The 19,981-nt window shown below is 42.7% G+C and overlaps 1 protein-coding gene across 1 annotated transcript in view; it reads right to left on the bottom strand.

Annotated features, from left to right (window-relative positions):
• LOC126481920 (neuroendocrine convertase 2) overlaps positions 1 to 19,981 on the bottom strand; it is a 1,488,910-nt gene that overhangs the window by 17,067 nt on the left and 1,451,862 nt on the right. Inside the window, exon 12 of the mRNA XM_050105880.1 lies at positions 5,197 to 5,314. Coding sequence (XP_049961837.1) covers positions 5,197 to 5,314 — 118 coding nt within the window. The remainder of the gene's footprint in view (positions 1 to 5,196; positions 5,315 to 19,981) is intronic.

The following is a 19,981-nucleotide window of genomic DNA, read 5'->3' as shown; positions in this document are numbered from 1 at the left end:
TGCACTGATTGAAATCCATCACCAATTGATGGAAGTGATGGTGAGTCATGTATGGATGTCAAAATGTTTGTAAATGGTGTAGAGTGTTTGCAGCTGGTCGGACCGAAAATCACGACGAACAAAGGAGTGGGAGACTGTCACCTTCTGAGGAGACGGTGTTGAAGGTTGAGTGAAGCATGCATGAAGATCAAGAGATATCCTGGATGATCTTTGCATGTTGGTTCCCGAGTTTTCCCGAACCACTGCTCACAGAATTTTAACGGAAACATTGAACTACCGGAAGGTGTGCGCAAGATGGATGCCACGCGTACTGACTGAGGACCACATGCAGCACGAGTTGATGCTTCCTGCACATTTCTTCAGCGCCTTGCCACCAAACAGGACAACTTTCTGGACTCAATTGTCATGGGTGACGAAACCTGGGCATACCACTTTACACCCGAGACCACGCAACAATCACGCCAGTGGCGGCATCCTTCTTGGCCAAAGCCATGGAAATTCAAACAAACACAGTCTGCCAGTAAAGTCATGACAACCGTTTTTTGGGATCAGGAAGGGGTATTTTTGATCAACTTTATGCCCACTGGGACCACAATTAACACTGACAGGTACTGTGAGACTCTGAAAGAACTCAAACAGGCAGTTCAGAACCAGAGGCATTGTAGAAATAAACAGATCCATGTACTTATAAAAACAGGAGACCTTACTTTTGGGATTACCCTCATACATATGTAACTGACAGATGGAACCTTATGCTGAAGCTACGACTTTGTTATTTATTATGTTTTGAAGATCTTTAGAATGTTTTAAAAGCTCTGTATTTCATTCTACTGTAGTTGGTATGTTTTTATAGGTGGCTGATAGTGACACCTTAATCAAAATTGGGTAATAGCAAAACAAATAAAATATATATTTACAGCCTACTGTGGACAGTGTTTTCTTTTATGCTAAGTACTGTGTTTGCTCATCTTTTACCACTACAGTGTACTAGCTACTGGCTATATAAGACATCGTATCCTTAGCAAACTTCAGGTACAGAACTGCATTGTTTGACAGATTAAAGAATCACCCATAATTCATAAGGTACACTGTATTATGTAACTTAAATAGAAATGAAGATTCTGATCAAAGAATAAACAGAACACACACAATGATACCATTTGCCTGTTACTGTGTAATATGCCTATAAACCCATATCAAACACACACACACACACACACACACACACACACACACACACACACACACACACAAACACACACACACACGACTGCAGTCTAAGGCAACTGAGACCACACTGTGAGCAGCAGAACTAGTGGCCGATGGGAGTGGTGACTAGGTGGAGGTAAGGAGGGGGCTGGTATGGGGAGGGGGAGGGATAGTAGGGTAGGATTGGTGGACAGTGAAGTGCTGCAGTTTAGATGGAGGGCAGGTAAGAGGTGGGGAGGGGATGGGGTAATGGAAAAAAAGTAAAACGTCTGGGTGTGATGGTGGAATGAGGGCTGTGTAGTGCTGGAATGGGAGCAGGAATGGGCTGGATGGGTGATGATAACGACTGATGAAGGTTGGGGCCAGGAGGCTTATGTGAACATAGGATATATTGCAGGGAAAGTTCCCACCTGTGCAATTCAGAAAAGCTGGTGTTAGTGGGAAGGATCCATATGGCACAGGCTATGAAGCAGTCATTGAAATGAATGATGTCATGTTTGGCAGCGTGTTCAACAGGGTGGTCAACTTGTTTTTGGCCATGATTTGTCAGTGTCCATTCATGTTGACAGACAGCTTGTTGGCTTTCATGCCTACAAAGAATGCAGCATAGGGGTTGCAGCATAGCTTGTAGATCACATGACTGGTTTCACTGGTAGCCATGCCTTTGATGGGGCAGGTGAGGTTTGTGACTGGACTGGAGTAGGTGGTGTTGGGAGGATGTATGGCACAGGTCTTGCATCTAGGTATATTACAGGGGTATGGGCCATGAGGTAAGGGGTTGGGAGCAGGGGTTGTCTAGGGATGGATGAGTATATTGAGTAGGTTTGGTGGACATTGGAATACCACTGTGGAGGGTGTGGGAAGGATAGTGGGCAGGGCACTTCTCATTTCAGGGCATGGCAAGAGATAGTCGAAACCCTGATGGAGAATGTACTTCAGTTGCTCCAGTCCTGGGTGGTACTGAGCTATGAGGGGAATGCTCCTCTGTGGCCAGACAGTGGGACTTTGGGAAGAGGTGAGAGACTGGAAAGATAAGGAATGGGAGATTCATTTTTGTACATGGTTGGGCAGACAATTACAGGCTGCGAAGACTTCAGTGGGACGCTCGGTATATTTTGAGAGGGATTGCTCATCACTGCAGATATGCTGACCACAGGCAGCTAGGCTGTATGGAAGGGGCTTCTTGGTATGGAATGGGTGACAGCTATCAAAGTGAAGGTATTGCTTGTGGTTAATAGGTTTGATATGGACAACGGTAATAATGTAGCCATTTTTGAGGTAGAGGTCAACTTCTAGGAAAATGGCTTGTTGGGTTGAGTAGGACCAAGTGAAGCAAATGGGGGAGAAGTTGTTGAGGCTCTGGAGGAATAAGGACAGTGTGTCCTCACCCTCGATCCAGATTGCAAAGATGTCATTAATGAATCTGAACCAGGTGAAGTTTTTAGAATTCTGGGTGTTTAGGAAGGATTCCTCTAGATTGCCCATACATAAGCTGGCACAGGATGGTGCTATGCGGGTGCGCATAGCCATACTCTGGATCTGTTTGTAGGTAATGCCTTCAAAGGAGAAGTTGTGGGTGAGGATATAGCTGGTCATGGCAACTAGGAAGGAGATTGTTGGTTTGGAGTCTGTTGGCCATTGGGAAAGGTAGTGTTCAATAGCGGTAAGGCCATGGGCATTAGGGATGTTGTTGTAAAGGGAGGTGACATCAATAGTGATGAGCAGGGCACTGTGTGGTAAAGGGACAGGAACTGTGGAGAGCGATGGAGGAAATGGTTGATATCTTTTATACAGGAGGGTAAGTTTCAGGTAATAGATTGAAGGTGTTGGTCTACAAGAGCAGAGATTCTCTCAGTGGAGGCACGGTAACCGGTCACAGTAGGGCATCCTGGGTGGTTGGGTTTATGGGCTTTAGGAGGCATGTAGAAGGCAGGAGTGCAAGGAATGGTGGGGGTGAGCAGAGAGATGGGCTCTGGGGAGAGGTTCTGGGTGGGACCTAAGGATTTGAGGAGTGACTGTACATCCTGCTGGATTTCTGGATTGGGGTCACTGTGGCAAGGTTTGTAAGTGGAAGTATCTGAGAGCCGGTGGACTCTTTCTGCCATGTAATCCTTGGAGTTCAAAACAACAGTGATGGAGCCTTTGTCCATAGACAGAATTATAAGGTCAGGATCAGTTTTTAGATAGTGGACTGCAGTTCTTTTTGTGGATATTTGATTAGTTTGCATGTTGAGGGACTTGGGGAATGATAGTGATGAAAGGTTTGAGGTTAAGAAGTTCTGGAAAGTCAAAAGGGGGTGATTTTGGGGGCAGTGAAGGTGGATCACAGTTGGATGGAGGAGTGACCTGAGTTGGGCAGATTTCAACATTGGTCTTTGGTTGGGCCTGATTGGTAAGGTTGGTGGCGAAAAAGTGTTTCCACTGTAGCGACTGGTAGAAGGAGAGAAGGTCTTTTAACAACTCCTGTATGATGGAATTTGGGAGTAGGGCAAAAGGTGAGGGCTTTGGAAAGGACTGATATTTCTATGGGGCTAAGGCATATGGAGGAAAGGTTCATGACTGTGTCTGTTTAGGTTATGGATTCTGTTTAGTTCGACAACGTTTTTTGACAAGCAAGTTATCATCAGGTGCCACCTCCCCTTCTCCACACCCCCTCCCAACTTTCCCTTGTACACTTTTAACTATGACAGTTTTAGCTGTTAAGTGTGATAAGCACTGTATATAAGTCTTGCATTTGGGTACCCCTCTCAGCTTGGTGTCCTGCATAGAAATTTTACTACTGTGGCAGAAACGGTGCCCCTTTCAGCTTTGCACCCTGAATGGTGGATTATGTCACTTGGGCCTTAGATTGGTCCTGATTATCACTACTAGCTGCATACGAGCCACTGAAAAAGAGGCACTACACTATAGTGAGCAGTAAATAGCAATTCAAGCTTCCACCAAGAAATTGGTTTAAACTCTACACTCAGTCATAGATGTGATCCTATGATGTGTTGTTGTCTTCATCCAAAATGAGAATCAACTCATACTACAAGTTTTTGGGGAATCAAAACCACATCACAACAGAACATTTTTCACACATACTGAGCAGTTACAAGGATATAAGTCATGATAAAAAAGGTGTCAAGAACTTCTGTCTTTATAAGACTTGATTCATACACTGTGATCTCCAGAAACTAAATTTTACAAAGATATCTTTCCATGTCATGGTGGTGGAGTCCTTTTTCATTCATTCTTGTCATTTGCAATTGTTTCTTTAAACACAACTAGGGAAATGCAGCAAAATGAACAGATCAGCAGTGGTAACACTTAAAACACCCATAATACCCATATGATTTTGTCTAGAAGAGCATTCCATTATATAATTTTTGTACAGATAATAAATAATTTGATGCTGTAACAACAGCAAAATAAAAATTCATTCAAAAATAAACTTACAGAATAGTAGTTGTTTGGAGGAGAACACAACAGCATATTTTCAATTGGAAATTGGCATGGTTCATTGACCTAAGAGGAAGCCCACATATTCAGTTTCTTAACTCTTTCAGTTGTTGGAAACTGCAGAAATACTCATATCAATTGCAGTTCCATCACAGACAGATGATAATCTGGATTCAATAGTGCTCTAGTTCTTTGCCATTGATGACTGCTTAAGTATGTCTAAGCAGACAATTTTCACTGCACATGTAGTTTAATTATAATGCATTGATTCATACGCACATGTATTTTTAAAACTGTTTTCATGGCAAAGTCTAGTTGGATGTTGATTAGAAAAAGTGTATGTATGTCACTTGGGTTGTCATACTACAGTATCTCTGGCTCAGAATTATTTCTTATCCAAATGCAGGAACATCATCATTTACATAACAATAACTGGCTGTATATCATGCTGTCTGGAAAAATTCAATTTCTGAAATGGGACCTGATGTGCACACACTCACACACACACACACACACACACACACACACAGATTTACAATTACGTACCTCTAATGTCCATGTGCCCTGCGGATACTCTCCCCATGTGTGAGTTGTCATGAATGGCCATTTGGTGAACCCATCGCGATGATCATCATCATTAACACGCCTGCTCAAGATCATCGATCTGCACAGAATAAATAATCACATTTGTTAAAATAACACCACCAAACTTCATTTGATATATTTACAAGTGCCTCACAGATGCCAGCACATATAAAATCAATTCAGAAGAACAATTTATTTTTGGCTGTCTGCCCTATCATTGACACATTGTTAACAAAGAATTTGGGAGAATGGCACAGGTCCATTACCTATGGCATCATCAAAGGTTGATTATAAAAAGGGAAACTTTAGTATTTTTATAGTATCTAAGCCATGACAAAAGAAATTTCTGAAAACATGAAGGATAATCTCAAGACCAGATATTAACAATTCTCCTCCAACTGAACTCTACAACAAACTGAACAGTATGCTAGCAACAATGCTGCTCTCTTATTGTCCTTGTTTTAAAGTACAGGCAGTCCTTTACATATAACAATGTCTACCAAAAATACTAGTGTCATCCCCATTCCTCTTACTGCTCTAGATCTAAGCCAACCTGGTCCACGTGTAAATATGGCCCTGCCTATAAAACTATTGAAGGCCATGATAAAATATTTCAGCACCACCACTCTGCACAGTGCATGGTTGACAGTTAATCATCAGTAGGTGGAACAGTCACACTTGCGAGAGGGTTCCTTTGAATTGTGAATGAGATACAGTTTATGTCAGCACTGTTGTCCACTTGTACTGCCCATGAATTCATATCTCCTATTACAGAGAATTTTGTGTGGTTTGATTTTGACTGATTCTTACAGTTTCAGAACAGTCAATTACCCAGAGTGTTGGCATGTTATAAATAAAAGGGTTCTTCAGGAACCATATATTAGTCTGATCTCTCCACAGATACTCCTTGTGATACAATAGTCTGTATCACTGAGGATTGGGGCATGCAAGCAACCTCACTACAGCAATGCCACTGGATCATGGTTTTATAATAATATTAATTCAACCAAGTTCAGTGATTGTGAAGACTTCAGGTACTACCTCAAGTTTCTGTTTTACCTTGTTAAATGAGCTGTAGAGTAACTTGGTCCACACCTCTGCAGCTGCCATGGTTGAGGAGGGAGGTAATATTGTTTTGATGGGGGTTGTTTTCTAAATGGCCACTGTGAGGTAAAGGAGATGCAGTTCAATAGCCAAAACCTATACACAAATAATTACCTCACACAATTAGTAAGTTACAGCTAGTGAGTCTACAAACAATTATCTTAACAGCTTAAGTCAGTATGACCAATAATTCAAGAAATATACATATTCAAATTCAATAATTTCTGACTGAAGTACAGCTACCGAAAAACATGGTCAAATAAACAAGGGGTTAACAAGTACGACCTTAATTTCATAACACAAGAAAATGGCAATAAAAGGAGCCTAGCAGACAATGTTGTTATTATGATAATGCCAATGTAAAAAGGCAAGAGAGGGCAGGATTCCAAAATTTGTCCCCCCCCCCCCTTTTTTTTTCTTTTTACAGATGATCTGGAAAATTGGCAAATGTGTTCTACTATACGTCCTAATATTGACATGGGTGTATACAAAATTTATTTTAGATCTAACAATTGATAGTTATCCACATAGCACTTGTAAGGTACACTACTGCCCATTAAAATTGCTACACCAAGAATAAATGCAGATGATAAACGGGTTTTCATTGGACAAATATATTTTACTAGAACTGACATGAGATTACATTTTCACTCAGTTTGGGTGCATAGATCCCGAGAAATCAGTACCCAGAACAACCACCTCTGGCCGTAATAACGGCCTCGATACGCCTGGGCATTGAGTCAAACAGAGCTGGGATGGCGTGTACTGGTACATCTGCCCATGCAGCTTCAAGACAATACCACAGTTCATCAAGAGTAGTGACTGGCATATTGTGATGAGCCAGTTGCTCGGCCACCATTGACCAGACGTTTTCAATTGGTGAGAGATCTGGAGAATGTGCTGGCCAGGGCAGCAGTCGAACATTTTCTGTACCTAGAAAGGCCTGCACAGGACCTGCAACATGCAGTCATGCATTATCCTACTGGAATGTAGGGTTTCACAGGGATTGAATGAAGGGTAGAGCCACGGGTCGTAACACATCTGAAATGTAACATCCACTGTTCAAAGTGCTGTCAACGTGAACAAGAGGTGACCAAGACGTGTAACCAATGGCACCCCAAAGCATCACGCCGGGTGATAGGCCAGTATGGCGATGACGATTACATGCTTCCAATGTGTGTTCACTGCGATGTCGCCAAACATTGATGCGACCATCATGACCTTTACCAAAGTCAAAAAACGTGAAGATACGCATTTCTCCTCCTTATACGAGGCATCACAACAACGTTTCACCAGGCAACACCAGTCAACTGCTGTTTGTGTATGAGAAATCGGTTAGAAACTTTCCTCATGTCAGCACGTTGTAGGTGTCGCCACCGGTGCCAACCTTGTGTGAATGCTCTGAAAAGCTAATCATTTGCATATCACAGCATCTTCTTCCTGTCAGTTAAATTTCGCGTTTGTAGCACGTCATCTTCATGGTGTAGCATTTTTAATGACCAGTAGTGTAGATTACTTTGATTCTTAAAAGGTAACCATTTTTCACTAGCATGTACAAAGGACATATTTTATGTTATTAGTATGAACATGCATGTCACCTTTTTGGTTATATAATCGTAACGTCAAATTATCATGATTAAATTCAAGTTATCCGATGACAAAAAGTTGCTCATGTTTCAATAATGTTAGGCTGGCAATGAAAATCAAAAACATAAAATTTAAAGAAATCAGAGTGACTGAGAAAACATTGTAGAGCAAGGGGAAATAAGGAAAAAATGGCGCATTAATACTCTTGCAGTGGAGAAATTGTGAATAAACTTTAAAAAACGCTTTTTCAGATCTGATGAGACTGTGCATACAGAATTTCACAGCTGATCACATTAATGGATGTATTTCAGTATTTTCATGCTTTCTATTTTCAACTGTATACTTGTATAATTGTTGTTGAACCAAACATATTTTGTAGCTTACATTTTTGTGTTGATTGGGTGAAGTGTAACAAGATGAATATGGAAAGTCTCACAAAACCACCCTCAGATTGACCTGCCCTTGTCTCTACAGTTTGCCACATTACTGTACACTTATTACATCTGAAGTGCTGAATTTGTAGCTGTGTGACTGCCTGTGGTGCTGTGTTGACACCTTAGCATTTGGGGTGGTCCCATTTTTTCCCCAAGTGAACATCTTTTTGACCTTGAAAATTTCACACTTATTTCTTTATTCCTCATAAAAATGTATTTTCTTTCTTTGGTTGATGCATTTGACTCTGTAAGTTAAATAGGGCCTATACATGTACACACCAACAGTACAGTATAGTCTTGATCGTGATCTGTTTCTTACGGTACCATTGTCGTGTAAAACTGAATGTGTAATGAGCAAGCCAACATGGACCTTCAGTGTCCACAGACAAATAGTATGCCACTAGTGTGATTCAGTTGCACAGCAAAGGGAACTACTGCCATAATTATTTTGTGCTAGAAATTGGCCGTGATCCAGATTGTTGGGCCAGTTCCTTTCTGCAGTTCGATGAGGGTCGTACAAGGAAGAGACAAAAAAGACTGAGGACACTATAACAGCACCATCCTGTAAATGTTTGCATCCATCTTGACTGCCAAAACTGCATCAAGTAATCGAAATAATTTCCCGTGAAAAAAAAAAAAAAAAAAAAGAAAAAAGCGAAGCTAAAACTTCCTGGCAGATTAAAACTGTGTGTTGTATTGAGACTCGAATTTGGGACCTTTGCCTTTCATATGCAAGTGCTATACTCAATGAGCTACCCAAGCACGATTCATGACCTCTCCTCACAGCTTTACTTCTGCCATTACCTCATCTCCTACCTTCCAAGCTTCACAAGAGCTCTCCAGGGAAACTTGCAACACTAGCACTCCTGGAAGAAAGGATACTGTGGAGACTTGGTTTAGCCACAGCCTGGGAGATGTTTCCAGAATGAAATTTTCACTCCACAGTGGACTGTACACTGATATAAAACTTCCTGGCATATTCAAACTGTATGTCAGACTGAGACTCGAACTTAGGACTTCGCCTTTCATGGACAAGTGCTCTACTGACTGAGCTGTGCTCGGGACCTCTGTGTTTTACAGGCAAGTGCTACCTGACTAAGCTATCCAGCTCACTTCGTGCAGCACTTGCCTGCAGAAGGTAAAGGTCCCGAGTCCAGCTAAGTCAGTAGAGCACTTTTCCATGAAAGGCTCGGTCCAGCACATCGTTTTAATCTGCCAGGAACTTTCAAATCAGTGCCACTCCACTGCAGAGTGAAAATTTCATTCTAGAAGCCAAGATACTTACAGTAGTTGGTAAAATCAAAATATTTCCCATGGTAATAGGCAATGTTACATCTTTAGTTACTAGATTCACAGACAATCATGCCTAGAAATTCTTGAGAATTTTTTTATGAACAGATGATCTGTGCAACAGATTGCAAGAGATTGCCACCCGCCCTCACCCTCTCCTTTCCACTTCCTTGTGGATGCCTGTGAACGTAGCTCAGTTGGAAATTGCGTCAGACTCCGACAACCAGTTCGTCAAAAAAATATAAAATTTCTCTCTCCTTTCTCCGCATCATTCCTGAAGCAGTGAAGCCTTGGCAAGTATTCGTAGCTAGTATGGTTTCTCCCTTCTTGATTATCTCTATCGTGCAAATGGAGAAGCTAGCAGTTACTGCAGTTAGTCAAGCATACCCAGTACTTTTATAACGAGGTTTTCGCTTCCTCCTTCGGCTCTTGTGACATATATTTAATGGTGTTGCAGAGTCACGCGTGTCTCATTATGAAGAACTTTCCCTGCACCTGTGATGCGCAAAACCGGAAATGTAGAAAAAGATGATAACGAGAATGTTCGAAGTGCGCCATTCAGCAGGTGACAGTAAATTGAGGTTGCTCGATCCTTCAGAACAAAGGGGTGGAATCGTCCATCATTCAGGGCCAGAATGTGACTATGTGCCTGGGCCAAGTTGTATTGTTTGAACTCGACACATAATTACGTCGAAAACAGGCATCAATGAAGATAAGGATTGGAAAGGGAAAATTTGGAGAGATATTCTACCTCATTAAAGGAAACAATTTATTTTTGTTTTCTCCACAAGTTTCAACACTATTTGCTACTTTCACTAGATTTTTTTAAATTGTTGATCATTTAGCTGTAGTAACACACGTGCAGGCGCCAGAAATCTTGTGTTTTCGAAGTAAAATATAACAAAATTTTGATCTGCCAGCACGGAAAGTAGGAAGAGTTCATCCAAGAGATGATTATTACCACAAAGATGTTCCACTTAACAGTTACGGAAAAAAGTATCGCTTATATGAACTATATAGCGACAACTGATCCCAGAATAATTTAGAGAAGACAAAAAACACTTTAAACGTTCATTCATCAAAAATTAAATGAGGTTGAAGGATATAGCACTGAGTGCGAGTTCGAAACTTGGTGACCAGAGACGAGGACTTTTCGAGATAAATGAGTTTAATCTATCAAGCACATATATCTGATGGTGTGAACAATCTACATATTCTGTGGTAGAAGTAAGTCAATTTAGAAGGAGCTAATAACAGCTGTATCAAGAAGGACTGCACAACTATGAAAACTCGTATTGATTTATTCATTCAACTTACAGACATGGTTTTGGTGTAATTTTATACCAAAATACCTATGATTTTTACCTTAGACAGGGTCGATATGATTTCCATTGGTTGTGTCGTACACCTCCCATCTGAAGTCAATTTCTTGCCAAACTCTCTGCAGCATGTCAGGTGGGAAGCGTTCAGTTGTGCGATAGATTTTAGCTCTGAGCTCTGGCAGAGAAGCCGGTAAGGGTGGTACAAAAATGGTATCCATGATAATTCCCCAAACGAAAGTCTCAGGTCTGGCGATCTCTTCAAGCTGCAGTGTTTTACTAGCGCTGGTTGTTGCTAGGGCAAAAGCGTCTCGCGAGGGACTCCACAGTGACCCAATGGCCTGTTGCATGTCTTTCAATTGGACGCCACTTCGACGATTTAAGTGCCCTTATCCTATCTCAGTTATCGAACTGAGGAAACGGGCCCTACAGTTTAACACAGAATCTGAACCACATGACATTTCTGGCTACTCCTCACATCGTTGAGAGGTGAAGATTAGGTTAAAACGCAGACTGAGAAATCCTTAGTCCGACTGCGATTCAACCCTCTCGGTTTCCAGGCATGTACTTTACCGGGACAGACCACCTTTTCTTGTGTTGTTCTACTTATCTGTTTCGTTATCATTTTTCGTCATCATTTCTGTGCGGATGTCGTATGACGCCTTTGAAATGCCATTAATGAAATCTTCACTTAGAATATTTATTACAGAGGGTGACCAGCCCTCTAACCGAACAAGGTGAGCTACGGTGCCGGCCAGGCCTCGCTCAAAGTCTAGAGTAAAAGACATGGTAGAAATTCACCCATTAAAACAAACAATAGCTGAATCTTAGAGGAACCTGGGGATGCTCAAAAAGAGCAAAAATTAAAAACTTAATGAGATATATGGTACTGAAGGAGGATTCTGATACACGTCCACTCCATAATTCCGGCATATAGCAGGACTTGGGAATTCTCCCCAAAGTGACGCTATTCAGTGTTCCCTAAGCCAGCTTATCACTATACGGAGTGATTCAGCTGCTCCTATCTATTCGTTTTATGCAATCCACACTACGCCTGTATCAGGAGCCCGGCAGGGAACTTACACAACTGTTAAAAGACGATACATACTTCGTTTCAAAAGTTGTCACTGGTGATGTAAATTGGGTTTATGGATATGATCCTGAAACTAAGGAGTAGTCATCGCAAAGTAAGAGTTCTTCCTCATTTCTGACAAGAAAGCCTTGACAAGAAGCAGTAAATTCTTGTTGATCAGATTTTTAACTGGATTATTCACCAAGTGTTCGTCTCTCCCGGTCAGACGGACAATAAAGAGTTTTAGTAAGACGATTGAGGGACGTCTTGGAAAGAAAATTTTCACAAATGCGCATGCGAACGACTGAGTACCGCTCGAAGACGATGGACCGTCGCCTACAGCCTATGTTATCCAGGAATTGTTTTTTACTAAAAACGAGATGACATTTGTTGCCGACTCGCCGTACTCACCAGCGGTATCTCCGCGTGACTTCTTCCTTTCCTCCCAAGATGAATATCAAGTTGAAAGGCCTGTACAGCGAAGGAGATTCAAACGGAATCGCAAACGATACTAAACGTCGTAAGGAACAAAAACCTACAGGATGCATTTTAGAAGTGGCAGAAACGTTGGTGACTCCTTTGAAGCTGATGGTGCAGAACAAGATCTAGATAAGGTGTAATGATTTTAATTAATATATTTCAGGAGTGTTTGGACAGCACTTTGTACATCAATCCATATACTTTGTCAATGGCTTTCACAAAGTTTTTAAAGAAACATGGTAAATAAGAAGATTGTTAACAACACCCCTCTAACCGAGCTGTACTTCATTCCGAACAGGTCATTCTTTTGCACAATTTTGGTGTCTACAATCCTTCCCTTTCCTCTCGCACAAAAATCAGTTGTTAGTTTTAGCTCTCCAGAAACACACTACTTGTATTCCTCTTACTAGATTAATGTAGGCAGTAGTCTAATATTCTCATATGTCTAAAACTGCTACAGATATTCTAAGACAAAAGAGAGAGAGAGAGAGAGAGAGAGAGAGAGAGAGAGAGAGAGAGAGAGCAAAATGCAAAATTATAAACTTTGGAGGCCTATGGATGAAAGTGTGACGCTGCAAAGCAGATCACCGCTCAGCTGTCAAGGATAGTAAACATGGACATGTCGACATCAGGGTACAAAGCCTTTGCGAATTTCATTCCGTGTACTCAGTTCGACAGTAGCCATGCCTCCCAGACAGGCCTTTGAACAATATACGCAAATGTCAGCATTTGAGTGAGGACGTATGGTTCGACTCAAAGAAGCTATCAGCGAGTTGTGATGCCTCTACTCGACGATGTTGGCAAGAGTGGATAAACCATTGCCGAACACAAGCTTCATGAAGGAAGTGGTTGACTTAGAGAATGGACAGAACCTGAGGACCAGGCAATCGTCTGAGAGGCACTCAGAGCCCCGGATTCATCATTTTCATCGATACGACGTAGAACAGGTGCTTCAGTGATCGCAAGGAGTATTAACAGGCGACTCACAGAAAGGGGGCTGAGCTCACGGCGGACTTTGCGCCGGTTACCATTGACCTCGGTACACCAGAAACCACGTTTGCAGTTGTGTCGGGAATATTCGGCCTGGAATCTCATTGAGTGGAGTAGAATTGTCTTCAGCGATGATTCCTACTTCGAACTGAACCCCAATAATCAGCGAAGGCGAGCCTGGAGTGGGAAGGTCAATAATATTCCACGCCCTGTTTGGTTGCCCTTCGTGGCATGCCATCCAGGGCTCACATTTCAGCGAGATAATGCCCGCCGGCACACAGCGACAGGCTAGTACTTGAATGAGGTTTTCACTCTGCAGCGGAGTGTGCGCTGATGTGAAACGGCCAATAATCAGCGAAGGCGAGCCTGGAGTGGGAAAGTCAATAATATTCCACGCCCTGTTTGGTTGCCCTTCGTGGCATGCCATCCAGGGCTCACATTTCAGCGAGATAATGCCCGCCGGCACACAGCGACAGGCTAGTACTTGAATGAGGTTTTCACTCTGCAGCGGAGTGTGCGCTGATGTGAAACTTCCTGGCAGATTAAAACTGTGTGCCGGACCGAGACTCGAACTCGGGACCTTTGCCTTTCGCGAGCAAGTGCTCTACAAACTGAGCTACCCAAGCACGACTCACGCCCTGTCTTCACAGCTCTACTTCTGCCAGATCCTCGTCTCCAATCTTCCAAACTTAACAGAAGCTCTCCTGCGAACCTTGCAGAACTAGCACTCCTGAAAGAAAGGAGCAATATGGGCAGGGCCTGCCAACCAACTCGAGATTTTCACGGTCTAACGCAACTATTGCACAGAATTTGGCGTGATATTCCTTAGGAGGACACCCAGCAACTATGTCATTCAATGGCTTCACAAACTGAGCAAGTCCATAACGCGTTGTTTCACCTCTGGCCCTTAAGCAAAAAGTTCTTTCGCATAGGGGACAGAGGTGGAACAACGCGTTGTGGACTTGCTCAGTTTGTGAAGCTCTTACTCTTGATTAAATCATTCAAGTTTTCTGAAAATGTGATCATTTATATGTCTGTACGTTTGCATCATAATTATCCGATTTACGTCACAGTCGGATAATTCATTTTTGATGTGTCGTATTCTATTTTTTTTATTTCTTTAGAATGTATATATGCGATGCCGTGCTACATCGGGAAAGAGTACTGCACATAGTAATTGGGGTTACACTACTGCCCATTAAAATTACAACACAAGAAAAGATAGCAAATAACTAAGTAGTACTTATTATGCGTATTCAGGATCCGATATCTGGTACGCAGGGCTCCCACCTCTGGCAGCAAAAATGTCTCTTGCCTCGCTGTACGTCGAGTCGAGCTGAGTTTGAATGACGGATACATCTTTCCATCCTCTTTGCCAGAGTTCATCAGTCTCAGCAGCTGGTGAGTGATTACGTGCTAGTCTCTCAGCAATCCGTGACTACGGTATATGTTTTCAATCGGTGCGGTATCTGGCGAATGTGCCGGCCAGGGAAAAATTTGAGTACCTTCTGTTTCGAGATAGGCCAGGACAGCACGAGGAACATGAGGTCTTACGTTATATTGTTGAATGACAACGTCAAGGAGACTTCGATAATAGAGCACAGCCACCGGCCACAAACGCCAAAAGTGTAATGTTTGTTGCCCAAATCATCGGCTACGTGAAACGCGGGTTATCGAGTCCTGTACTCAAGGGTGCCCCTTACCATCGTGCCAGGTGGCTCGCCTGTATGATGATGACTAATGCAGTCTGGCAACATTCGTTCTCCTCGGAACCTCCACATGGAGGTACATGCACCGTGATGCTATACACAGGAACGTGACTCGTCTGAAAAGACGACGTGGAGCCACTCCCGTATCCAGTATAGTCTTTGGGGGCATCACTGTTCCTCTCTCTTCTGCCGCATCAACAATAACCACAACACCACTCGTCTTGTTATGAGTCCGTGGAACTCCAGATGTCGTCATATCGTAGGCATGCATACTTGTTTTGCTGCAAATAAGACAATTTTCTGATTCAAGAGGTGCGTCAATTGGCTATGCGATTGTGTGCGGCCTAGCGAACTGTGTGTCTGTCCTCTCAGGTACTAGTCGCGTGGGGAAGTTCAAATTATGCATTGCATTGAGTACGGGGCCCTCCTGAACTCATCGATTCTAATTCACATGACAACAGTGGGATCCAAAACAACACGAGCAGCAACATTGCAGAGCGATAAACATTAACCTCTGTGGGCTACAGTTCTACCACTGACGAATAGCGACAAGTGTTCGTATATTTTTCTCATTTATATGATGGCTATAATACCATCTTCTCACAAACAACTAACAACCAAATACTATTTCTGAATGAGAAACCTGCTGATCAGTCTTTCCTTATATACAGAAAGTAGATGACATCGCTCCTACCTACTTTGCGCGATTGCGCTGAAATGCTAAATATTTACATATCCAAGCACGTAACAACACTTCATGCCAATTTGACGTCTATCGCATGGCGCCTTCTTAGTGTAGCAGTTTTAATCGCCAGCGTGCAGTGTACTAGTGAACGGAGTTACTGCACGAGTCGGAGTTCGTCGATGAGGAGAAGTATTTTAAGTACTGTATATTCTAATTCGATCGCCAGGATTCTGAGTCAAGACTTGTATCCAAAGTAAATAAAGAGGAATTGCTGCCGTAATGTGACAGAAATTTAAGACCCGGATTTCTCTGGATAAGCGGTATTTCGTTTTGACAACTGCAGTGGTGGATTTTTAGTGTGATAAGCTATAATCTCTAGGTTGCAGATAAATATATATTCTCCAGTTTTTCTAAGAAACGTTTTGCACTTCCCGTTTTATCAGTTGGAAGTTTGAAATTACTACCTGTATATGAAAGAGTGAGTGAACAGATGTAATTAAAACCATCCAGTTAGGGTTATGCACTCTCTCTGTTATAGTCATACAAAAAAAATCTTATGCCAAGCTATACAACGAAAATTACTGTTGCGTCATGGCTTTTCAGTTCACCTATTCGGTGAATAGCTATCTCGCTGCACTTTTCCCTAAAAATTAAGCTATATTCGGTCACCCATGAGCGCAGTGGGGTTCCGATTTACAATACGTCACCAGCAAAACTCTCTTTTATTGATTTTTGTTTAAAAGGCTGTAATTCAAGTTTCACGAGAAAAGAAACCGTCTACAATCAGATTAATGGAATAAAAGTGAAGTTTACTTGCATTCTATCATTCCAATTAATTAGTATAACGTTCATTATTTACATTTCCTCCAAAGTTCTTCAGTGTTCAATGCTTCTTAAAACTTGTCCATAATCTCACGGTAGAAAGCACGTTTCATTTCTCCATCCAAGAAAACGAAAGCATTCTTGAGAATAAGAAATTAATACATCGCAATATCAAAGAATAATTATTATTTTTATAGCTACATATATGCCGCGGAGTTAAAAAACTCGCTGGCGCTACATAGATTTCCTCATTCGCTCACAGAAGTCAGTCTCGTTGACAGCTCAAGTTCTCTCTATCGAATCGTCCTTAAATCCCACAGACGGTAACACACTCGCCTATCCCAGATCGTCTCTCTCACTCTCTCCTATGTTTGCGGCGTGAAAAACGAAACAAAGCCCATTTTAACTACTGCCTACTCTTTACCTACATAATTTAAAACATTTTACTTAAATTTTATTCCACTCATGTGTAGTGATAAATTATATGCATTTCATGGGGGTACAAAAAACACACTGCTTGTTAACAAAATAATCGTATATACGTGAAAAAGTGTTACCGTACAAGTGCACCATGGCTTGTCTTGGACGAAAACTCTGCCGTACAAAATTCTCTCAGTTTTCTAGTTGTGCCACTTTCTAGAGGGAAGTTAAGCTTTCCAAGATTACTTAACCGACATCGTCAAGACGTGATTGACTGCCAGTTTAGATATGTGCCTCTTATACAGGGCGATTAAGTTGCCCTTACTAATTCGTTTTATGCAACCCACATTACGTCTGCGTCAGGAACGGTATCCGGACAGGTGACAGCCATGTAATCGATGTAAGTTCCCTCTCAGAGCTTTGGGCGACTCTTAAGAAACGGAATCATACTGTTAAAGAGTACAAGTGAGACTGTCCATAAGTTAAATAGCATTTTTGGACCAAGATATACCTTACTTAATTAGATGTGTTCACTAACTCTTTCGTATACAGGTACTAACTCCAAACTTCCTGCGGATAAAGCGGGAAGTACAACAACGTTCTTTCAAGGACTTGGAAAATGTATATTTATCTGTAACCTACAGACTGTAGTTTGTCACACTATAAAGCCGCCACTGCAACTGTGAAAACGAAATATCACATTTCCGGAGAAATTCAGGTCTTAACTTTCTCTCATATTACTACAGTCATCCCTCTTTATTTACTTTAGATGCAGGTCTTGGCTCAGTGTCCTGGCGATCGAACTGGAATATACAGTACTTAAATTTGGTTGGCCTCACAGGCGACGTCCGATGCGTGTGGTCACTCCGTTCACTAGCACACTGCTCGATGCGATTAAAACTGTGATACTAAGAAGGCACCATGCAGTAAACGTCAAACCGGCGTGAAGTGTTATTACGTGCTTGGATATGCAAATGATTAGCATTTTAGTGCAACCGCGCAAAGTGGGTAGAAATAATGTCATCTACATTCTGTATATAAGAAAAGGTTACTCAGAAGGTTTCTCATTCAGAAATAATATTTGGTTGTTGGTTGTTTGTGAGAAGATGGTACTACAGCTCGCGCATAAACGCGAAACGTACACGAACACTTGTCGGTATCGGACAGTGGTAGAACAGAGTATGCTGTTTATTGTTCTGCAGTTTTGTTGCTCGCGTTGTTTCGGATCTCACTATTGTCATGTGGATATAGAATCTAGTGGTTGAGGAGAGTCGTACTCCACGGAATGCAGAATCGGAGTTACCCCATGCGACTAGCACACTGTTCACTAGACCGCACACAATCGTATCCAACTGACGTACCATGAGTCAGGAAATGGTCTTATTTGTAGCAAAACAAGTGCGCATTCGGACGATATGACAACATCTGGAGTACCAGGGAATGATAAGACGAGCATTGTTGTGATATGCTTGATGCTGCAGAAGACAGAGTGGTGAGCCGAACGACTATACTGGACACAGGAGTAGCTCCACGTGTTTTCAGACGAGTCACGTTTCTGTGTACAGCATCACGGTGGATGTGTCTCTATGTGGAGGTTCCGAGCAAAACGACTGTTGCCAGATTGCATTCATCATCATCATAAGGGCGAGGCACCTGGCGCGATGGTATGGGGTACCGATGGTATGGCAACTCGATAACCCGCGTTTCACGTAGTCGGTGATTTGGGCAGCAAGCATTATACTTTTGGCGTTTATGGCCGATGACCGCGCTGTTATTGAGGTCTCCTTAACGTCATCGTTCAACAAGATAACGCAAGACCTCAAGTTGTCCACGCTGTCCTGACCTATCTCGATGCAGGCCTACACGTTCTGCAGATCCCACACTGATTGAAGACTTTCAGTCACGGGTTGCTGAGAGACTAGCACGTAACAGGTCATCAGCTACCATGATTGATGGACTCTGGCAAACAAGATGGAGTGACGTAGCAGTAAATGTCATTCAGACTCTGTTCGACTCGATACATAGCCAGGCAAGAGTCATTTTTGCTCCCAGAGGTGGCAGCTCTGTGTACTAAATTTCGAGCCCTGAACACTCAGTAAGTGTATTTATTAATTTTCAGTCCTTTCTCGTGTTGTAATTTTAATGGCCAGTAGTATAATCGCAATTAGTCTGTGCAGTACCCTTTCTCGGCGGGCGACAGTATTCTGTATATACATTCACGATTGGGGAGAGATCCGTCGATCACGCTGGCCAAGATAGGGTTTAGCGAGCACGAAGACGAGCAGTATACTCTCGTCGTGTGCAGACGGGCATTATCTTGCTGAAATGTAAGCCCAGGACGGCTTGCCATGAAGGGCAACAAAACAGGGCGTAGAGTATTATCGACTTACTGCTGTGCTGTAAGGGTACAGCGGAGGACAACCAAAGGGGTCCTCCTATGAAGTGAAATGGCACCGCAGACCGTCACTCATGGTTGTCGGGCCTTATGGCGGCGACAGTCAGCCTGGTATCCCTCTGCTGTCCGGGGCATTTCCAGGCGCGTCTTCGCTGGTTATCCGGGTTCAGTTCGAGGCGGGACTCACCACTGAGGACAGATCTACTCCAGTCAATGAGATTCCAGGCCGAATATACCCGACACCACTGCATACGGGCTTGTAGGTGTTCCGAGGTCAATGTTAGTCGGCGCACAGGACGCCGTGAACTCAGCCCCCTTCCTTTGAGCCACCTAATAATGGTCTTTGTGGCCAGTGAAGCACCACCTCTACGTCGGATCGATGAAAATGATGAACCCCCGGCTCTGAGAGCCTTTCTGGGGATTGCCAGGTGATCAGATT

The sequence above is a fragment of the Schistocerca serialis genome, chromosome 5 (assembly GCF_023864345.2).
Source record: "Schistocerca serialis cubense isolate TAMUIC-IGC-003099 chromosome 5, iqSchSeri2.2, whole genome shotgun sequence".
Lineage (NCBI taxonomy): Eukaryota > Metazoa > Arthropoda > Insecta > Orthoptera > Acrididae > Schistocerca > Schistocerca serialis.
Note: the sequence above shows the minus strand (reverse complement) of the source record. Positions and strands in the feature narration are given on the sequence as shown.